Below are 24,439 nucleotides of genomic sequence, written 5' to 3' on the forward strand. Positions count from 1 at the left end.
CAGGAAGTAACTGAAACCTTTAAGTCTCCCATTTTCAGCAAAACATGACCCAAAACTGAATCACAAACCTATGAACAAAATCATCGAAAAAGCTGATTGTCCTGGACAAATATCAATACCATGCAAATCTTGGAACTTGAATAATGTGAGAAATATTGAAAGTGAGAACTCAACATTTAGCCGGAACCCTCAAAGAGAGCTGATGTGTCCTTGGTTGATAGCAAATGCAAACACAAAAGGAAGAATGCAAATATCGCCAAAGACAGGAGACACGCTACCATGAGTAAGAACCAGCAGAAACAATACATTCACAGTGTTAGACACATATAAGTAATTAATACTTGACAATAACAGTTTGAAAGTTAGAAGAGTAGGACCTGGTTAAAGTGTTCTTAATTCCTTATATAGATTAAGAGGAGGTCAAGACATTGATTTTTCAATTTCATTAAGTATCTATGGTATAATTTCAAGGACAATCACATTACACAACTACAGTTCATAACTTGAAGACAGTTTGAGGGAAAACATGGAATAAGAAAAATAGGCAAGCAAGTGAACAATGACAACAAAACCCCTCAATCAAACATTTTAAAGCAATTTTCCTCCAATTAAAAAAATTTCCTTCAATCAACTTATAAACAGGAAGAATGTAGGGGAAAAAGAAAGAAATAAAAAGTAGGGCAAATAGAAACAAATTGTAGAAACAAATTCAGACATATCAGTAACTATAAATAAATATGAATGGAATATATATTTCCTTATCAAAAGGCAGCAATTGTCAGATTAGAGAAACAGAACTATCTGTTTTTTAAAGGAGATATTCCTAAACATTAAGAACAAGGATAGGTTGAAATTAATACAATAGAAAACAACAGCCCATATATAGAAAACTATAAAACACTGATGAAAGAAATCAAAGAGGAAACTAATAGATGGAGAAATACACCATGTTCATGAATCAGAAGAATCAATATAGTGAAAATGAGTATACTACCCAAAGCAATCTACAGATTCAATGCAATCCCTATCAAGCTACCGGCAGTATTTTTCACAGAGCTAGAACAAGTAATTTCACAATTTGTATGCAAATACAAAAAAACCTCGAATAGCCAAAGCAATCTTGAGAAAGAAGAATGGAACTGGAGGAATCAAACTGCCTGACTTCAGGCTCTACTACAAAGCCACAGTCATCAAGACAATATGGTACTGGCACAAAGACAGAAATATAGATCAATGGAACAAAATAGAAAGCCCAGAGATAAATCCACACACATATGGACACCTTATCTTTGACAAAAGAGGCAAGAATATACAATGGATTAAAGACAATCTCTTTAACAAGTGGTGCTGGGAAAACTGGTCAACCACTTGTAAAAGAATGAAACTAGAACACTTTCTAACACCGCACACAAAAATAAACTCAAAATGGATTAAGGATCTAAACATAAGACCAGAAACTATAAAACTCCTAGAGGAGAACATAGGCAAAACACTCTGCGACATAAATCACAGCAGGATCCTCTATGATCCATCTCCCAGAATACTGGAAATAAAAGTGAAAATAAACAAATGGGATCTAATTAAAATTAAAAGCTTCTTCACAACAAAGGAAACTATAAGCAAAGTGAAAAGACAGCCTTCGGAATGGGAGAAAATAATAGCAAATGAAGCAACTGACAAAACAACTAATCTCAAAAATATACAAGCAACTTATGCAGCTCAATTCCAGAAAAATAAATGACCCAATCAAACAATGGGCCAAAGAACTAAATAGACATTTCTCCAAAGAAGACATTCGGATGGCTAACAAACATATGAAAAGATGCTCAACATCACTCATTATCAGAGAAATGCAAATCAAGACCACAATGAGGTACCGTTTCACACCAGTCAGAATGGCTGCAATCCAAAAGTCTACAAGCAATAAATGCTGGAGAGGGTATGGAGAAAAGGGAACCCTCTTACACTGTTGGTGGGAATGCAAACTAGTACAGCCACTATGGAGAACAGTGTGGAGATTCCTTAAAAAACTGGAAATAGAACTGCCTTATGACCCAGAAATCCCACTGCTGGGCATACACACCAAGGAAACCAGAATTGAAAGAGACACGTGTACCCCAATGTTCATCGCAGCACTGTTTATAATAGCCAGGACATGGAAGCAACCTAGATGTCCATCAGCAGATTAATGGATAAGAAAGCTGTGGTACATATACACAATGGAGTATTACTCAGCCATGAATCAGTTCTAATGAGGTAGATGAAACTGGAGCTGATTTTACAGAGTGAATTAAACCAGAAAGAAAAACACCGATACAATATACTAACACATATATATGGAATTTAGAAAGATGGTAATGATAACCCTATATGCGAGACAGCAAAAGAGACACAGATGTATAGAACAGACTTTTGGACTCTGTGGGTGTGGGAGAGGGTGGGATGATTTAGGAGAATGGCATTGAAACATGTATACTATCATGTAAGAAATGAATCGCCAGTCTAAGTTCAATACAGGATACAAGATGCTTGGGGCTGGTGCACTGGGATGACCCAGAGAGATGATATGGGGAGGGTGGTGGGAGGGGGGTTCAGGATTGGGAACTCATATACACCCCTGGTGGATTCATGTCAATGTATGGCAAAACCAATATAGTATTGTAAAGTAAAAAAAAAAACAAGCCAGGCAAATTCTAATAAAAGAAGTCTCATATGTGTGCATCAATATCAGACAATATACTCCAGAACAGGAGTCTTTACAACTTATTAACTGCTTAATTAATTATTGTTTTCTTGGGCTCCAAAATCACTGTGGATGGTGACTGCAGCCATGAAATTAAAATATGCTTGCTACTTGGAAGAAAAGCTATGACAAACTTAGACAGCATATTAAAAAGCAGAGCTAACAATTTTGCTCTAAAATTAATTGTATATCCTGGAATTTTGTTCTAAAATTAATTGTATATCCTAACAAGTATCTGTTGAATGGAATTGGACTTCTTATAAATCTATTGAAAATTTGAGCATCCCACTCAGTTCAGTTCAGTTCAGTTGCTCAGTCGTGTCTGACTCTTTGTAATCCCATGGACTGCAGCACGCCAGGCCTCCCTGTCTGTTACCAATTCCCAGAGTTTACTCAAATTCTTGTCCATTGAGTTGGTGATGCCATCCAACCATCTCATCCTCTGTCATCCCCTTCTCCTCCCGCCTTCAACTTTTCCCAGCATCAGGTCTTTTCAAGTGAGTCAGCTCTTCACATCAGGTGGCCAAAGTATTGGAATTTCAGCTTCAACATCAGTCCTTCCAATGAACACTCAGGACTGATTTCCTTTAAGATGGACTGGTTGAATCTCCTTGCAGTCCAAGGAACTCTCAAGTGTCTTCTCAAACACCACAGTTCAAAAGCATCAATTCTTCAGTGCTCAGCTATTTTTATAGTTCAACTCTCACATCCATACATGACTACTGGAAAAACCATAGCTTTGACTAGATGGACATTTGTTGGCAAAGTAATGTCTCTGCTTTTTAATAAGCTGTCTAGGTTGGTCATAATTTTTCTTCCAAGGAGCAAGCATCCTTTAATTTCATGGCTGTAGTCACTATCTGCAGTGATTCTGGAGCCCCAAAAATAAAGTCTGTCACTGTTTCCACTGTTTCCCCAGCTATTTGCCATGAAGTGATGGGACCAGATGCCATGATCTTTGTTTTCTGAATGTTGAGTTTTAAGTCAACTTTTCACTCTCCTCTTTCACTTTCATCAAGAGGCTCTTTAGTTCTTCTTTGCTTTCTGCTATAAGGGCGGTGTCATCTGCATATCTGAGGTTATTGATATTTCTCCCGGCAATCTTCATTCCAGCTTGTGCTTCTTCCAGCCCAGTGTTTCTTATGATGTGCTCTGCATATAAGTTAAATAATCAGGGTGACAAAATACAGCCTTGACGTACTCCTTTCCTGATTTTGAACCAGTCTGTTGTTCCATGTCCAGTTCTAACTGTTGCTTCTTGACCTGCATACAGATTTCTCAAGAGGCAGGTCAGCTGGTCTGATATTTCCACCTCTTTCAGAATTTTCCAGTTTGTTGTGATCCACACAGTCAAAGGATTTGGCATAGTTAGTAAGCAGAAGCAGATGTTTTTCTGGAACTCTTTCAGTTTGTCTATGATCCAATGGATGTTGGCTATTTGATCTCTGGTTCCTCTGCCTTTTCTAAAACCAGCTTGAACATCTGGAAGTTCACGGTTCACGTACTGTTGAAGCTTGGCTTGGAGAATTTTGAGCGTGTCTTTGCTACCATGCGAGATGAGTGCAATTGTGCAGTATTTTAAGATTCTTTGGCATTGCTTTTCTTTGGGATTGGAATGAAAAGTGACCTTTTCCAGGCCTGTGGCCAACTGCTGAGTTTTCCAAATTTGCTGGCATATTGAGTGCAGCACTTTCACAGCATCATCTTTTAGGATTGGAAATAGCTCAACTGGAATTCCATCTCCACTAGCTTTGTTCGTAGTGATGCTTCCTAAGGCCCACTTGACTTCGCATTCCAGCATGTCTGGCTCTAGGTGAGTCATCATACTATCGTGATTATCTGTGTCATGAAGATCTTTTTTGTATGGTTCTTCTGTGTATTCTTGCCACCTGTTCCTAATATCTTCTGCTTCTGTTAGGTCCATACCATTTCTGTCCTTTATGGTACCCATCTTTGCATGAAATGTTCCCTTGGTATCTCTAATTTTCTTGAAGAGATCTCTAATCTTTCCCATTCTATTGCTTTCCTCTATTTCTTTGCATTGATCATCGAGGAAGGCTTTCTTATCTCTCCTTGCTAGTCTTTGGAACTCTGCATTCAAATGGGTGTATCTTTCCTTTTCTCCTTTGCCTTTCACTTTTCTTCTTTCATGGGCTTCCCGCATAGCTCAGTTGGTAAAGAATCTGCCTGCAATGCAAGAGACCCAGGTTTGATTCCTGGGTTGGGAAGATCCTCTGGAGGAGGAAATGACAATCCACTCCAGTATTCTTGCCTGGAAAATCCCATGGACAGAGGAGCCTGGTGGGCTACAGTCCATGGGGTCGCAAGAGTTGGACATGACTTAGTGACTAAACCAACCCCAACTCTTTCTTCTTTCATAGCTGTTTGTAAGGTCTCCTCAGACAACCATTTTGCCTTTTTGCATTTCTCTTTCATGGGGATGGTCTTAATCACTGCCTCCTGTACAATGTCAGGAACTTTCATCCACAGATCTTCAGGCACTCTTGTCTATCAGATCGAATCCCTTGAATCTATTTGTCCCTTCCACTATATAGTTGTAATGGATTTGATTTAGATCATACTTGAATGGTCTAGTGGTTTTCCCTACTTTCTTCCACTTAAGTCTGAATTTGGCAATAAGGGGTTCATGATCTGAGCCACAGTCAGCTCCTGGTCTTGTTTTTGCTGACTGTATAGAGCTTCTCCATCTTTGGCTGCAAAGAATATAATCAATCTGATTTTGGTGTTGACCATCTGGTGATGTCCATGTGTAGAGTCTTCTCTTATGTTGTTGGAAGAGGGTATTTGCTATGACCAGTGCACTCTTTTGGCAAAACTCTGTTAGCCTTTGCCCTGCTTCATTCTGTACTCCAAGGCCAAATTTGCCAATTACTCCAGGTATTTCTTGACTTCCTACTTTTGCTTTCCAGTCCTCTATAATGAAAGGGACATCTTTTTTCGGTGTTAGTTCTAGAAGGTCTTGTAGGTCTTCACAGAACCATTCAACTTCAGCATCTTCAGCATTATTGGTCAGGGCATAGACTGGGATTACTGTGATACTGAATGGTTTGCCTTGGAAACGAACAGAGATCATTCCCACAGAAAAGCACCCCACTATTATTCTTTATATTGCTAATCTAGATACTGTTAAGTATCCCATCACTTCATAGCAAATAGATGGGGAAAAGTGGACACTGGACAGGTTTTAGTTTCTTGGGCTCCAAAAATCACTGCAGATGGTGACCGCAGCCATGAAATTAAAAGACGTTTGCTTGTTGGAAGAAAAGCTGTGACAAACCTAAATACTGTATTAAAAAAACAGAGATATCACTTTACTGACAAAGGTCCATATAGTCAAATCTATGGTTTTTTTCAGTACTCATGTGGATGTGAGAGCTGAACCATCAAGAAGGCCAAGAACCAAAGAACTGATGCTTTCCATCTGTGTTGCTGGATAAGAATCTTGAGAGTCTCTTGGACTGCAAGGAGATCAAGCTAGTCAGTCTTAAAGGATATCAATGCTGAATATTCATTGGAAGGACTGATGCTGAAAGTGAAGAGCCAATACTTTGGCCACCTTAAAAGACCCTGATGCTAGGAAAGATAGAGGGCAAGAGGAGATGGGGCAACAGAGGATAAGATGGTTGGATGGCATCAGTGACTCAATGGACACGAGTCTGAGCAAACTCTGGGAGATAGCGAAGGACAGGAAAGCCTGCTGTGCTGCAGTTTCTGTGGTCACCGAGAGTCAGACATGACTTGGTGACTGAACAACAGCAACAATAACTATAAGCACTGAAGCTTACTTAATACTGGGTTCCCTCAGGGCTCAACTCTTGACTAATTTTCTGTCTATGCTTATTTATTTAATCTAAGTCTCCAAGCTTTTAACATCCCTTTATATACCAAGGACTCTGAATATTTGGCCCCCTCCTGTCTCTTATCTCCCGCTACCCATTCTGTGTATTTGCTGGGGCCTGAAACAGTCTCATACTTACCTTCCCCCAGACAGAACTCCGTCTTTCCTCCCAAATCTGCTTCATTGCCTTTCCATCTCAACTGATGGAAACTCCATTTTTCCAACTGCTTGGTTGAAAAATCATAGTGTCATTTATGACTCCCCTTCCTTCATAATCAATATCTAATGCTAAAAATTCTCTTTGTTCTGCCCTTGAAATATACGCAGAATCTGTTTCTTACCATCTCTATATCTACGACCTTTGTTCAATCCACTCTACCTGGATCATTGAAATTGTTTCTCTGACTTCTCCCTTCTATGACCAGTCTAGCCATATGCTCACAGAGCACCAGAATGATGCTGTTAAAAGAGTGATTCTGTCATGCCTCTGGTAAGAAAGTAGATGGGAAAAGATCTTTAAAATATAACAGAGAAAATTAAGGATGCTGAAAGTGCATTTAAGGAATCTGACAAAGTGCAAAACAACAAAACTGGGGAAAAATGGAGGCTTAACTACAGGCACAAGAATATTTTGAATAATTTTATGTCAATAATTTTGAAAACTTAGTCCAAGGAACAAATTCTCAGAAAGTAGGATTAGCATTATTGATCCAACTACAATTTTGAAAGCCTGAATATTTCTAAAACCATTTTTAGAGGGGTGTGTGTGTGTGTGTTTTTAACGAGTGAAAAACAACCAATAATCAATCATTGCTCTTACAGAGTTGAGATTACACTGTAAGAGATCAAGCAATAAATAAGATAAATAATTAAATTAGCATTTGAGATGAAGATAATGCTAAAGAGAAAAACTGAATAGGGAAGGGGAAAGGATGTTGTCCTTTCAAAGAGGTGGCCAAGAAAGGATTGACTAAAAAGTGACCTTTCAGTAAAGGCCCAAGGAGATGAGGAAGAATGCCTGGAAAATATTTCGGGCAAAGAGCCAAGAACATTCCAGAAATGTTGGCAAGGGCAAAGGCCTTCGCGTAGGGACACGCTTGCATGTTGGAGGTTCTCTTTCCAATGTACTTTCACTGTGGACTCCCCTGCTTAAAATTGCAACACCATCTTATCTTCCTTGTCCTTCTATCTTCTATTCTAATATAAAATGTCTTTGTTTATCATATTTATTATTTCTTAACTGCCTCCTCCTATGAAAGGGCAAGTTATATTAAGGTAGAAGTTTTGTCTGTTTTGCTTATGGGTATATCACAAATGCCTAGAACACTACTTTGCACATAGAAAGAGCTCAATAAATATTTGTTGAAAGAGAAGGAAAGACCATTTTAGGACCATATTGTCCTGTTCAAAATTACCATAAAATATCTGGTTTATGCCAAAAGGTCCTTGATAATTGGTCATATCTGGTCCTATCCAAAATGTCCATGGAGATATCTGGTCCACATCAAAAGGTCCTTGATATTTGGCCCTGTCCAAAACTATTTGTCCCATGAACCAAATACACTCATGGACATTTTGGACCAAATATGGGCTAACTGAAAACACTGGAAAGAACAGAAAAAAAAAATTAAGAAACCAAATGGATAAAGTAGTTCAGAGTCTAAAATAAAGGTAAAGGTAAAATGAGGACTGAGAACTGATCACTGAGCGAGGAACAAAAAGCACCCTCATGAACCTGCCATGGAGAGACGGGCAAGGGAAAATTGGAATGGGTTCTAGAAAGAATGAGATTTCAGATAGTATTTCAAAGAACCTCACTTTTGTAAAAGAAAGAAAACAATGGACAGTAGCTCACTATATACATTATCCAGGATATGGAAGCAACCTGAATGTCCATCAACAGAGGAATCCATAAAGGTGTAGTGCATATATACGATGGGACATTACTCTGCCGCTGCCATGAAAAGGAACAAAACTGGGCCATTTGTAGAGATGTAGAGGGACCTTAAGACTGTCATAGAGAGTGAAGAAAGCCAAAAAGAGAAAAACAAATACCATATATTAATGCATATATGTAGAATATGAAAAAAATTGGTATAGATGATCTTATCTACAAAGCAGAAAATAGAGATACAGATGTAAAGGGCAAACATATAGATACCAAGAGGGAAGGGAAGGAATGGGGTGAATTGGGAGATTGTGATTGACATATATACAGTATTGAGCCTATGTATGAGATTGATAACTAATGAGAACCTACTGTATAGCACAGAGAACTCTACCCATTGGCCTGTGATGACCCAAGTGGGAAAGAAATCTAAAAAAGAGAGGATACATGAATATGTATAGAAGATTCACTTTGCTGTACAGAAACTAACACAACATTGTAAAGCAACTATACCCCAACAAAAATTTTTTTAAAAATGGACAACAGCTGAAAGGAGGGGTAACGTTAAGAAAGAGGCTATTAAGAATAATGACACTATATTTCGTGTGGGTAGGAAAAATCCAGCAGAGAAAGAGAGAGAAAAAATAAAGAAGCAAAGTACTACAGGAATTATCTTCTGGAACAGAGCTGGGAGGATGGGATCCACTGTACATGCGGAGGGGCTGGCCTCAGCTCGGAGCACAGATGGTTCATCCATAGTAACAGGAGAGGAGACAGAGTATTCGGTCACAGATGCATGTAGGTGGGTTGATGTGGCCGTGGGAGCTTGCGGAAATTCTTTTTAGACTGCTTCTATTTTCTCAGAGAAATAGGAAGTGGTGTCATCAGCTAAGAGTAAGGATGAAGGAGGAGGTATAGAAGGTTTGAGGAGAAAAGGTATAAAATAGTTGTCCCAGAAATGCAGAGGGAAGAGAGTCCAAAAATGCCTTTGGAGTGCCGGTGAGCATTAAGGGCCCATTTGGGTTAGTCAGCATGCCTGGGGGTGTGTTTATCTCCAACCACAGTCAACTGCATGAACGTGGGCAGAAGCTAAGCTGAGAGCTGGCTTTAACCAAAAAGTCACCTGGTGGCTCAGATGGTAAAGAATCTGCCTGCAATGCAGGAGACCTGGGTCCAATCCCTGGCTCAGGAAATCCCCTGGTGAAGGGAATGGCAACCCACTCCAATATTCTTACCTGGAGAATTCCCATGGACAGAGGAGCCTGATGGGCTACAGTCCATGGGATTGCAAAGAGTTGGACATGACTGAGCAACTAACACTTTCACTTTTTCTTGTATAACCAGGACAGAAGAACAAAGTGAGACCTGGTTGTTGGTTTATTTTCCACATATACAGTTAACCCCCACCATGACTCAGTAAATGAGATACACAAATTCAACTGCACAAAATGCAGGGTTGCATTAATGAGATGTTAGTGAAAAAAATAGCATTTTAAGTTAGGACTGTACTATTACAAGACGCAGAGGAAGAGTATTAGAACTTACACAAAGCACAAGAAAACATGCAATGAGAAAATAAAGTCGCAAATGGCTAAGAGATCATCAAGGCCTAATCCCACCACTTTCTAAGGCCACTAGTAACCCCTTCCCCTACCCTGAGCCTCACTTCTTAAGCACCAGGACATAAGAACTTGGTGACTTGGTTTGCCTTCCTGTGAGAATGGAGGAGGAAAAGAGGTCTGGAGCCAGTGGCCAATCCCACTGTTATGTAAATACACACTGTCTATGGCCTTATATCTTCAAAGACAACAATATAGCAAGAGAAATAACAAAAGTAAATGCAGATGAAAAAATAACACAGAGCTACTGGAAAAAAACTCTGGAAATGAATCTACTGGGATTGTCATAACAAGTACAGAAGAGGGAAATGCAAATCAAAGAATTTCTAGGAAAATGGGACATCTCTGAACCAGAATGAATGGGTGCCTGGGAGACCTGAGTCGGTGCAAGTTCCAGACTATACTAGTAAAACAAGAGTATTATCAGTTAGCTGTTAATAAACAATAAATTGTAACCTGCTGAAGTTCCAATACCTTGACCACCTGATGCAAAGAGCCGATTCACTGGAAAAGACTCTGATACTGGGAAAGATTGAGGGTAAGAGAAGGGGGTGATAGAGGATAAGATGGTTGGATGGCATCACTGATTCAATGGACATGAGTTTGAGCAAGCTCCAGGAGATGGTGAAGGACAGGGAGGCCTGGTGTGCTGTAGACCATGGAGTCACAAAGAGTCAGACACAACTTAGCAACTGAACAACAACAACCTACCTTCACTGATCAGGTCTGCTTTATTTTATTTTTTTAAATATAAATTTATTTTAATTGGAGGCTAATTACTTTACAATATTGTATTGGTTTTGCCATACATCAACATGAATCCACCACAGGTATACACGTGTTCCCCATCTTGAATCCCCCTCCCACCTCTCTCCCCATACCATCCCTCTGGGTCATCCCAGTTCACCTGCCCCGAGCATCCTGTATCATGCATCGAACCTGGACTGGCGATTCGTTTCACATTTATACATGTTTCAATGCCATTCTCCCAAATCATCCCACCCTTGCCCTCTCCCACAGAGTCCAAAAGACTGTTCTATACATCTGGGTCTCCTTTGCTGTCTTGCATACAGGGTTATCGTTGCCATCTTTCTAAATTCCATATATATACATTAGTATAGTGTATTGGTGTTTTTCTTTCTGGCTTACTTCACTCTGTATAATAGGCTCCAGTTTCATCCACCTCATTAGAATTGATTCAAACGCATTCTTTTTAATGGCTGAGTAATACTCCATCATGTATATGTACCATAGCTTTCTTATCCATTCTTCTGCTGATGGACATCTAGGTTTGCTTTAATAAAATTTGTAGGTCCTCCAAGTTTCACACAACCTTAACAAAAAGATGTTGGCAGAGCTGAATTTAGGAACTTGGAGTCAGCTGTGTCCAGTTTGAGCTCCAGCTGGTTAAGACTGGTTAGGTCCCCTGACCCTCCATGACTGTGGGTGAGTGTCATGGAGTGTCACATGGTGACCTTTTGATGTCAGAGGGCCCAAACTCCATCCTCTGATCACACTGATGCCACATTTTCTGAACATGGAGCCCATGAAGAGGTCTGTGGCTTAGTTGCATCTGCACAGAATAAGGATCACCTCACCTGTTTCTTATCTCCTGTGACCTTTCCCACGTTCAGCTTTGTCCCATAAACACTCAGAACCCCTCACCTTCAGGGAGATGAAATTTGTTCTCTCATCTCCTCAATTGGCTGCCTTGTGAATAAACCCTTTCTCTGCTGCAAATCCTAGTGTCTCAACCTTTGACTCACCGAGTAATGGGCAAACAAACCTGATTTTGTAACACTAGAACCGTTACGCTGGAAGGTTTTCCAGCCAGAGTATTTACCTTGTGTTGCTCACGTTTCCGTTGTATTGTGTTGGCTGTTTCCTCATGAACCTGCTGAATGGTTATTTCCTCTCTTAGGGCCACCTCTGCTCTGTATAGCCAGGCCCCTATGGTGCCCAGAGGAGCAGGAAGAGACTTATCAAGTTGTATATGCCAATCGAAGAGCTGAAATACAAAGTAGAAAGACAGTGTCTTAACACAAAAGACAATTCCTAAAATTTCCCCAAATGATTTTAAAGCCTAAAAAATGCTGTAAGTTATTAATTTTGGGTTAATTTAATAAATACCAAGTAAGAAAATATCTGTGTCCTAATCTAATGTTTTGAAAAGTTCAGAACACAGATACTTTCCTTCAAAATCTCCCACATAATGAGAACAGGTCCAGAAAAATCAAGTCATCTAGACATCTCAGGAGGAAAATGAGAATTCAGGGTTCTTTCTACAATAATGTAATTCTGTAATGATTTCATCATTTCTCCCACTTATCTGATTCTCAGGTTCTGCCTCACAGCTTATTGGGATGATGGGGGGATGGGTTTGGATCTAACATATTCTTTAATAGAGCTTAATGGGAAAAGTTGGATTATAAAAATGAAAATGGAATAAGTACGAGGTAAATATTCCCATGAGGGATAGAAGTTTCAGAGGTTTTGAAATCTCGGACTTAATGTTTGCAAAATATTAAAATGAAAGCTACAGAGCAATGTTCCTTCAAGTTCAAGGCCAGATAAGCAGATAAGCTTAAATTAAAGAATACAAAAATAAATGTGAATACAGGAAGATAATTAACTGTTGATGAAACCTGGTTACAAAACTTGGAGAAGTTGAGGCCTCATTCATGGGGAGTTACTTCTAAACAATCCAGGATTAAATTGCATAAAAGGAGAAGTAACCCAGGTGATCTTTCAGGATTTCAGTGGGTTGTCTTGTCAATGGTGATATTACAATAAGGCAGGCAAAGCAGGGAAAGAGTTGTGAAACAGGCACTTCCACTAACTTATAGGAAGACTTGACAAGAGGACAACGGCCATCCCACTGGTAAAACTTCCAACCACAGACAGAGGCATGAGGACCGGATGTAACATCATTGTGAAGAAAAAGATGACAGAAAATATTCTTGACTAAGTTAAGTCCTAATGAAATGAATTATCAGAGGACTTACCCTGGAGGACACTCTATCCCAGGCCTGTTTTACCAATGCTTGGTCAAGTGACAATTTACCGTCTCTATGTAATGGTTGTAATAAGTGTTCAATCTGTTTCCTCTTCATTTCATATTGAACTCTGAAGTGCTTAAATGACTAAAAGAGGAAAAACAGCAAGAACATGGCAGCCAGTCAAAAAAAGCAAAAGCGACGGAAACCATGTTTCCTAAATAACAATCCTTTATATTTGGATAATGTTCAATAAATGTTGCTGATAATAATAATGACAATCGTGATACAGCCAGCATTCATCTAGCCCTGATGATGACCCTGCCCCCTGCTAAGTGCCTTCTGCACTTTATCCTCTCTGGCTTCCCATCACGCTACAACGTAGACAAGCCCATTATTACTACCACAGTAAGCCCAGAGGTGACTTGGCAAACACAAGTAGTAGAGACAGCACTCAAGGCTAGGATTTCTCATTCCTAGGTAAATAATCTACAAGCCAGTCCCTGCTCATGAAGAAATAATAAACAAGAGTAGAAATCTATGTTCATAATCAAAATTGTTGTTTTACTTTAAAGTACCAGTTTACAAACAGAAATTGCATACATCAAAAAAAATACAGAATTAGTGGTATCCTAATTTATATTTAAGTAAATTTGTATAAAAGGTTTACTTTATGTAATAACCCCTTGCTTTAATTTTATGATATTAAAATACTAAATATTATATCTTTATTTTGCCACAGTATGGTTAACATAAATTTGTAACATGTAGACTTAACTGTAAGCCTAATATTAATATAACCTAAGAAAAGTTAGTGATTTTAATGAAAGCCCTACATTTTACATTACATTGCTGCTGCTGCTAAGTCGCTTCAGTCATGTCCTACTCTTTGCAACCCCATGGACTGCAGCCTACCAGGCTCCTCCATCCATGGGATTTTCCAGGCAAGAGTGCTGGAGTGGGGTGCCATCACTTTCTCCATATATTACATTAACCCACTCTAAAATATGTTTCAGAGTCTACATATGAATTGAAAATGTCACTGAATGTGCATTTAATGTCTTTAATATTAAAAATATTAAGGAACATGAGAATAGCCCCCATAGAATCTAACAGATAGCATATTCGAAAGAACTTCTAAGTCACTAAGTATACAAACATGTAAATTCACATGAAGAACACTTGGGGGAGATGGTGAATAAATATTTTACCACAAATTTTACCTACCATTCACTATAACAATGTAATTTTAAAGTACCAAAACATATAATCAGTCTTAAATTTTATTCTACAGAATTCCACATACAGAAAAACTGGAAAATATGCTATTAATTGATAAGTACAAACATTAGATTCTGATTACATAATAAACATACAAATGAAAGAAAACATTCCCTATGTGGTCTAAGAGACTGATATGAAAGGAATGCTTCTGTTTTGTACTTTTCTGATACTTAGATTTCCTCTTATAAATTAACTTCTTTACAATGGTAACTTTATAACTTGGAATTTATTTTTTGATAATTTATGCTAAAACTGAAACTCACTAATGGGCTAAATAAGGACATTCATTCTGTTCTTGCATTTATAGCCTCAATTTACTGATTTAATCATTTTAATGTTCCCAGAAAATTATCTTTTAGGGGAAAAAATTATAATGAGCTTCAGCAAAAAGAACACACATATAAGAATGTATTTATTGCATTTCCAAGTCCATCAAATATAATACTGATGAAAGCATCCATCTAAATTCAGGCACACTTTATAGATATGATTATATAAAATCACACACTAATTCCAACAGCTAAATCTTTTATCATCTGCCATTTCGCATCTTTTACATCATTCACCCTTTTTTTGTAGCAAAAATTGTCAAAATACATTGTAAATTAGAATATACCATAGTTTTGCCACCGAAATGCAATGATATTTTAAGCAGGAGAAAATGTCAGTGCTACACAGAGTAAGTCACAATTCAATGGAAAAAAAAAAAAAAACTTGTTAAAAGATTTTAGAAGTGGAAGTTGGAAGCTGAAATCTAATTAATGACAGTGTGATGAAACTGGGAGAAAGAGCGACCACAGCAGCGGCAACACTGGACTCCACCCGAATGCAGCAGTGTTTATAGAGGCAGGAAGCAGGGGAAACTGATCTTACTGAGGGACCTACTCCAGCTCCTCACGTCGCAATTTTTATTCAATTCAGCTTATCCTACAGACATTTTCAATTTGCCACTGAAGTCACATTTTGGTGGAATTTCTTGTGAGGTAACATCTGTAAGGTCATGTGTTATATAAAAGCAATGGCTAGATTTGTGTTTTGGATCGTCTACAAGACTGAGTTCTGGGAAAGTGATGAAGCCTCAGAACTCTATATAATGTGGCACATACAATTTAACACTACCAACTCCAGCTCTGGGTGTATATCCAAAGCAAATAAAAGCAAAGTATCAAAGAGATATACACGCACTCTCCTGTTTATTGCAGCATTGTCACCACAGTCAATCGATGGAAACAATCTAAGTGCCCATTAACAGAAGAACTGGCACAGAAGACGCGGTGTATATATACAACGGCATATCGTTTAGCCATGAGAAAAACGGACAGCCTGCCATAAGTGACAACGTGGGTGAAACCTGATTCATGTTGATGTATGGCAAAAGCAATACAGTATTGTAAAGTAAAATAAAGTAAAAAAAAAAAAAAGATGTTGTACTAAGCAAGATAAGTAGAGAAAAACAAAGATTGTATAATATCATTTATATATGGAATCTAAAAAGTCAAACTCCTAAAAACAGAGAGCAAAATGATGGTTACCAGGGGATGGGGGGTGGAGAGGACAGGATGGATATTTAAGTATACAAACTGGAAAGGTTTAAGGTATATAAGTCCTAGATTCCAAATGCACAGTACAGTGAATATGGACAATAGTATTGTATTATGATCATCAAAATTGCTAAGAGACTGGAACTTAAACATCTCACCCACTAAAAAGAAATGATAATAATGTCACATGATAGAGGTGCTAATTATTGTTACAATGGCAAACATATTATACTATATAAATGCATTAAAATTTAAAAACTACCTATTTACATAGAAATATGATTAAATTATATGTAAACTTAAGACAATGTATATTATTTTAAAAAGACATTTCTCATTAACATCACTTGAAAGATTAAACATAGATTAAATGACATATGTGGCTCTTACTCATGAAAGGCTTTGAAGAAAAGTGAAATATCTCTTCCATACATTACCTGATATTTATCCTGCAAACTTGAGTCTGTCATCTGTGCCCTTGTCAAATCTCTTTCAAATTGTTCTATCCAAACTTTCATCTCCTTCAAAATTAGCCTGTCTTCTCTCTAGAAACCAGCAGACATCACAATTTTATTAGTAACTGTGCATTTACTTAATTGCTGATTAATGCCTGACTGATCCTAGAATACACTGAATATTTAATAAGCTCCAAATGTCTCTGAAAAACTTTCTCCTTCCCTGCCCTCACCTCTTCCGGAGAATAAGAAGCAAAAATTAATTCTATAAAAAATCTTAATTATCATACTGAATACTGAAATTATCTACCTCCATTGTTCTTCTCAAGAAACATTAATTTAATTAAGAAAATGTGCTCCTGAGGAAATGTGCTAAGCACAAAAATACTCAGAAAAAGTAGTGGCTGGAATGGCAGTGCAAATAGGCCTGTGGTTGCGTCTTAACCCAAGGCCACTGATAACCTAGAGGACTGATCAAGATAAGATTAATTTTGACTGAATTAAAGGAGCTACAGTCAGAGTAATATTGGATTAGTTGTGTACATTATGTTTAAAAACATTATGCGATAATATAACATAAGCCCCATGAGGCCAGAAAGCACATTTATCTTGCTCAATATGGCATTCCCAAACCCTGGCAACATGAAACCTATAAGATATTTACCAGATCATCTGCTGAATGAATGCATACAAGCTACCACTCACATCTTAAAAATGAAAAAGAACTGGAGAGTTACATACTTGTTTCCACACATAGTAAGAGCTATTCTAGTACTGATGTAGTGAAAATATCCTAAATTATCATTAAGACTTCTTATCAGGTAAGAATGCCAGAGTAATCACAGCCACATTTCACATGACTTTTTGGCACTTAACTTTTCATTACAACATCTCATCTGATGATCACAGCCCTATGACAGATTGAAATGGCTGTCTGCAGACAGGTGAAATGGCAGAGGAGAAAGAGAGCTGGCTACGGAGGCAGGCGGAACTGGTTTCAAACTCTGGTCCTGACATATATTAGCTCTGTGAATTCAGATACAATGTTTTAAAATCCTCTCTTCTGCTGTACCATCATCTGGGTAGTCATGGCACCCCCTTTACATGGTTTTGAGGAGAATTAGAGATTCTTCGTCAACACATCCATAGCAGAGGTTGCCACAAGTGCTATTGTGATATGTGTCCTCTTTCACTTCCTGGTGTTACAAAGACAACCCTCTTCTGCCTGGAACAATTTCCCCTGGGTGATGACTTCCTCAGAGCTCAGCTCAGGTGCACCCTTCTCTAAGAAGCTTTTTTTTGATCCACAGATCTGAGTTATGAGTTTCTCTTTTGCCAGTGGTGCTCAAACTTTAGTGAACACTAGAATCACCTGGAGAGCTTGTGAAAGAGATGACTGGGCACGCCATCAGGTGTTCTGGCTTAGTGGATCTTGAGAATGTATATTTAGTACAAGCTTCCAGGTCAACCTGATGCTGCTGGCTTAGGGACCACATGTTGAAAACATTTTTCTATGATCTTGCAACAACCTGAGCTCAAATATTCACCCCAAATACATTATATTTCATTGTTTCTCCTCCCTCCTCCATTCAGCATTCCAAACCACATATGTATCTTTTTTTTCTCCAGACTAACATAGCAGTCTGGCACCTGGTGTCACTCAATAGATAATTGTGGAATAAATGATTGATTGGTAACATAGTTAGAGGACAAAATGGAATAGGAGGACTCCAAAGTCTCAGTACTTCCTATGACGGCTCTTCTGAATGAATAAGGGAATGGTATCAAGGCGCATGTTCTGTTATTGGTTGACTTTCATGCCCACAACAGCACTAATGACATATTTTCTGAGCTTAGAGGAGCGCAAAGCTCTTGTTCTACCTTCAAGGAACCTGAGCTCAATACGACCACCAGTGGAGCTCACCAAAGTGAGCGTGGGGCTTTGACTGTCCAAAGACAGGCTCATCATTTCTTCACCAATTGAAGTTATTTCACAAAATCATCTGAGAGAAAAAAAGTATGTTCTTAAAATAACTTTGCTAGAGTATGTTCAACAAATGACTTTTTCTTCTGGTGTGGAAGTGCAAATTGCAGTAAGGTTGAAAAGGATGCAGCTCTGTATACACTTAGCATTCTCCTTTTAAAGGAAAATGAAACATTTAGATTTAGATTTCAAAACTCATATAGTTTAGTGGTTTTTCTTCAATTGGTAACTTCTACACATATTCAAAGACATGGAGATCTATTTGCCTGGAGACCATCTAAGCGCCAAATAACCCAACTGTTAGCATTCTCACTGCTTCTTCCTTTCTCTCTCACTCACTCACTCAAACACATGCATTGTATGTTTTGTCGTGTACTTATATATACTTAAAATCATGCTTCATGAAGCATGAAATAAAAATTTTACTTCTAGTTTTTTATTCCAGTGTTGGCACAAAGTCTATTGTGTTGATAAATCTTTAACTTCAGGCCTAAGTAGAAAAATGGAAGTAACTTGGATATGGGAAAGAATTCTTAATCATGAATTCCACAAATAATATTTTTTGAGCACTTACCATGTTTCATGAATTTTACTAAACCATATTACTCAATATTGAGCAGAAGAGTTGTGACGAAATTCAGGGTTACAAGCTAATTGAACACTTACCTTGTTCAATTAATTATTTCCTATTAATACTTTAAAATGAAAAAAATAAAGCTTTAATGTTTATTTTGCATGTCACACATAAATAAATAATAGTTATTTTAATTTTTCCTTTTGTTAGTGCTATTATTATTAAAAAGAAATTAATTAATGCCATCTTACAATTAGAGATTAGTGGGAAAGTCCATGGGAGTAGCTTAGACTGTAACTAATATTTAAGAACACATATGTTATTTTCCTATTAGAAAGGAAAAGAAAATAAGAGAATTTAGGTATGAAAATAAATGTATATAAAAACACAAGTACATGCAAAGGGATGGCTAACAAGCTATAGAATGCAGAATGTTTGAAAGAAGTCACTAATTCAAGATGACTTAAATCTTACCTTAAGAATTTGGATAGAATTTGTAAAAGATGGGAAACTTGGAAGTATTTCCTAACAATGTGAAAAGATAACATATAGAAAAATAACATAAATCATGGACAAAAGTCATATAGGAAACACAAAATATGAAGAGGCATCTGTCTATAAATAAATAGGCAACAATTTGAAGGGTATAGTTATTTTAAGATATTTTCACAACTTTTGAAAGTATCAAACTATTTGAATCAAATAAGGCAATGTGTCTTATAATAGTAAATATTTTGAAGGGACAACAATGTAAAGAAAAGGTATATGGATTCATATTTTTCTCTATATGGTCCTGATATACATCTGTGTATTCTACACAACTAAGACTGAGCTGTGGTTAAAGTTTGAGAAATGAGAGCGATAAACCAGTGGGTCTATTGCATTTATTAATAATTTAGTACTAATTATCCAAGGAATACTTTTAAGGAATTATCAATTTTACTGACTGAAGTAAGAAAAAAATGGCACTATCTATTTCCAATCAGAAAATCAGACTTAGAATCTATAAAATAACTAATTTAAATAAATTCATAAAGGGGATATAAGAATCAAAAAGAAGGAAAAATGAAAGCCTGACAGATATGTTGATGCCAGTATTTTTTTAAATGAATTTAAAAAACTATTTACTAAAACTTGAGTACAAAAGTAATGAGGACTTCAAGGGGATGACATCAACCCTAATGTGTATAGTCTATAAAATCTTCAAGGTTCATTAGACAGAATGAGAGGGCCACTAAGTTGCGTTAAATAAAAATAAATCATACATCATAAAAAATAAAAAATCATTTTTCTATTTAAAATATTCATATTTAGATGTTCATACTCTACATTATCCATCATTTAAAAAAGGGTAACACTTATAACATGCTTTCTTCAAAATTATTTTTTGAAACTTTCGTGAAGCATGCTTCTTTTAGGAAAGAGATGGAAGTTTTTAAAAGAAAAATCAGAATTTATCTTTTAGAGAATGAGATTAATTGCTTAACAATAAAGCTCTTTAGTCCAGTATATTAAAAAGTTTAAAACAGGAGTATATTTCAAATCTCTGAGGATTTTTACATTAAATCCTTGCTCATGAGCACGAACATAAGTATCTCCCTTTATTTCTCAGACATTACCAGCCACCATGTTTACTGATCTGGAGAGATGATTAATGTCAGAGACATTAAAACAGTACAAGCTTAGACATCAGGTCAGAAATGAATCTAACTGGCCAATAGAAGAACTTTAGATATGACAATCAGATGGAAAACTGATTTTCTCTGTGCCCTATGAGGGAGTTCTAATAGACCTCCATACAGTTTCTTATTTACAGAGCGCCATCTGTACCCAATCACATTCTCAAAACCCAGCAAACACCAAATGAATACTACGCACATGACTCAGTCCACACTGGAGTTTGCAAGCAGAGTCTTTTGTGTTCAGTGGTGCTTCTTAGGAACATTATTTTGCCTATTATAGAATAAGTTACTCTGGTGATCAATATTTGTTCCTTCCAAGCTTGGCAAGGAACAAAGAAAAGTTTCTTGAAACCACAGTTTTTTAAAATAACTAACATAGTTCTATCGAATACCAGATTAACTTCACCCAAGTTACCTAGGAAATGCCAGTTACTGTTGTTACATTTAATTCTTTTACAAAGATTTCTATTACTGCAAAACCTTTTCCTACTTGGAAACATTGGGTTATGTTTCTCTGATCTTTTCCTTCCTTAGATCTGTTTCTAAGAAACACAGTGCATTTTTTCGTTTGTTTGTTTTTCTTGTTTATCTTCATTATAATCTTAAACCTCTCTGAAAACCCTAGCTAAGACTTGGACGGTAAATCCTAGTTGAGACCTGAATGGTAAGATAGAGAGATTGTTTTTAAAGTGTCTTGAAAATTCATTTATTACTTTCCCTGATGTCATTTAAATAATAAATAATTTTAAATTCAGTAGTAAATCCACCTCTCTCTCTAAAACCAAAAAACCCCAAAACCTAATAGAGTATTTTTAAAAAAATAGGAGAATGTAACATCCACTGGTTGTTAAGGACAGAATATAGGCATTCTGGTATGCTGGCTAGAGTATAAAATGAGACATCCTCCTGAGAGGATTTGACAAGACTCTGCATGCTCTTTAGTCTAGGAATTCCTCTTTAAGAAAGAGTTGAAGAACAGTTCTTATTACAAAATTGTTCATGGAAGTATTTTTATAATAGCAAAAAATCAGAAATTTTCAACAATCAATATTGGATAAATTATCGTCCACTTTTATGAAGTTCTAGAGAGAATGGCATGAGAAAGGTTTTGTATCACTGAAAAAATAAAATTATATGTATACTATGATGCTATGTTCTAAAATTGTATTTATTTACTTATTTTTGACTATACTGGGTCTTGGCTGCTGTGCGGGCTTTTCTTTAGTTGTGGAGAGTAGGGACTACTTCTAGTTGCGATGTGTGGCCTTCTCATCGTGGTGACTTCTCTTGCTGCGGAGCACAGGCTCTAGGGAACCCCGGCTTCAGTAGTTGTGGCATGGGGGCTCAGGAGTTTCGGTTTCCCAGACTCTATAGCACAGACTCGATAGTTGTGGTGCATGGGCTTACCACCATCAGGTAAGCTGCTACTCATTGTAAACATATGGAAGTCACATGTGGGATCTTCTCAGACCAGGGATTGAGCCTGTGTCCCTTGCATTGGCTGGCAGATTCTTTATCACTGAGCTACCAGGGAAGCCCCATGATTCTATTTTTGTTAAAATATATTATATGTCTACATACACAGGGAACTCACACCAAAGTATTGATTTTTTTAAGAATAGATTCTCTACAGAAGGTTGCTGCTGCTGCTGCTGAGTCGCTTCAGTCGTGTCCGACTCTGTGCGATCCCATAGACGGTAGCCCACCAGGCTCCCCCGTCCCTGGGATTCTCCAGGCAAGAACACTGGAGTGGGTTGCCATTTCCTTCTCCAATGCATGAAAGTGAAAAGTGAAAGTGAAGTTGCTCAGTCGTATCCGACTCTTAGCGACCCCATGGACTGCAGCCCACCAGGCTCCTCTGTCCATGGGATTTTCCAGGCAAGAGTACTGGAGTGGGGTGCCATTAAGTACAAATAATTTTCTTTTCCTTTTCCCCTCAATTTTTGTTTTTCTTTATTCATGACAACAAACATATGTCATTTGAATAGTATGAAAAATATGTTATTTAAACTACCGAGTGGCTGAAAAATCTAAGCACAGGGAATAATTAGAACTTTCATAAGTCTGCTTGACTTTTATATGTTTACAATGAGTAGCAACTTAAATGGTGGTGGTGGTTTAGTCACTAAGTCATGCCCGACTCTTTGCGATCCCATGGACTGTAGCCCACCAGGCTCCTCTGCCCATGGAACTCTCCAGGCAAGAACACTGGAGTGGGTTGCCATTCCCTTCTCCAAGCAATTTACATAATAAATCTAAAAGTCAAAATTGGGTTTTATCAGATTGAACAGAAGAAGGAAACTCAGGATGTAAGTGCATAAATAATATGATGATACAAAAATAATTCAGTGGTCTAATTGCTAAAATAAAGTTTCTCAACACTCTTATCTTTCCTAGATGTCAATTCATATTATACATATTATACATCCAGCAGTTATTATTAACAATGCTTTCTCTGATTCAGCCAACACATCAGAGAAATTTTTCCCTCTGATTTCCTCCCAAGTGTGGGTGATATCGATCTAGTGTGTTATCAGTGCTCAAAGAAAAACAAATACTTACATCAATCTCTTGCCCATCAGAGCCTGTACTATGGACATCAGGATACTGCTTCAGAAACTGGGCTACATAGGTCATAATAGACTTCTCATCTGGTTTATCCACATCAACATCTGAAAAAATCAAACCCAAATATGAGAAATTAATAAGCATTTTAAAAGATTTTAATAATATAAACTTTGAAATCTAGCTAATATACCAAAAGACAGTGTCCTAAATGCAGAAGAAAAACAGAATACTATTTAGAGATGGAGAGAGGGAAAACCAGTTTAGTCTGGATAACATACAGTGGAAATTTTATGACTCAGAAAGCTGACACATTTTAGCCAAGAGCTGTTAGGAAAGTAGTATGTGTTTCATTTAAATAATTTCAACACTCATCAGAAATATGAGATAGATAGATATAATTATTCATACATTTTGTCTAGTTACTAAAATACCTATAATATGTACATTACAGAATCAGACTAAATGGGTAGTAAAACAATTTACAGGCACCACACTGAATGATAAATGACTATATAGTTTGTGTACTATATATGGTCACGTATTAATTTATTTCAGAAAAGAGGGAGAAGCCTTATGTCCAAGTCCTTACACAGCTTCTCCATTGTGAAGCCTTCTGTCTAAGCTACTGTAAGCTGAACAGTTAAGTACTCTTTAAGTACTTAATTTGAGAGCTGAAAAGATCTCAGTCACTGTCATTTTTAAGTATATAGATGTTTATCTAAAAAATCAGTAAAAATCAAACAAGGATATTTATACAAATTTAATAATTATAAAATCAGGGTAAGACTGGATACATTTGGAGATTACAAATACGATATATACACTTATAGACCAGCAACAACAAAAGAAACTGAACAAACAGAAACCATGAAAATCAAAACATAAAATGTCCCTAATATTTTGTATTGTTTCTTGTGATTTGAAATATAATTTATAGGGATTATCAGTATAGCATTTAAGAAGTGGTACAACTCAAGAGACTTAAAAATAAACAAAGATAATGTATTCTGGAATCATGAGATGACTTAAAGGGGATTTTAGAAATAATAAGATCACTGATGCGAAGAGTAAAACTTTCATAAATTGTAAAAGTGGAAAGAAAACAACATTTAATACATGATTTACTACAGTACCTGCTTTTAGTATACATAGGACTAAATCATAAAACAATCGTTGTTGATTGATATTGATATTTGGTCCATTTAATCTGTATTCCTACAAGTTTATACATTCAAATTGGCTAAAA

At 37.1% G+C, this 24,439-nt stretch overlaps 1 protein-coding gene across 13 annotated transcripts in view; it reads right to left on the minus strand.

Annotated features, from left to right (window-relative positions):
- The window catches only part of SYNE1 (spectrin repeat containing nuclear envelope protein 1), a 492,337-nt gene that overhangs the window by 342,960 nt on the left and 124,938 nt on the right, over positions 1-24,439 (minus strand). For 12 of the 13 annotated variants that reach the window (XM_018053370.1, XM_018053378.1, XM_018053374.1 and 9 more), the window contains 5 exons: positions 23,188-23,297; positions 19,418-19,468; positions 16,368-16,475; positions 13,115-13,252; positions 11,953-12,117 (listed from right to left, as the gene is read on the minus strand). In XM_018053370.1, coding sequence (XP_017908859.1) covers positions 11,953-12,117; positions 13,115-13,252; positions 16,368-16,475; positions 19,418-19,468; positions 23,188-23,297 — 572 coding nt within the window. The remainder of the gene's footprint in view (positions 1-11,952; positions 12,118-13,114; positions 13,253-16,367; positions 16,476-19,417; positions 19,469-23,187; positions 23,298-24,439) is intronic. The other variant, XM_018053375.1, reaches the window with a different exon arrangement.

Source organism: Capra hircus, chromosome 9 (genome assembly GCF_001704415.2).
Source record: "Capra hircus breed San Clemente chromosome 9, ASM170441v1, whole genome shotgun sequence".
In the NCBI taxonomy this organism is placed as follows: Eukaryota; Metazoa; Chordata; class Mammalia; order Artiodactyla; family Bovidae; genus Capra; species Capra hircus.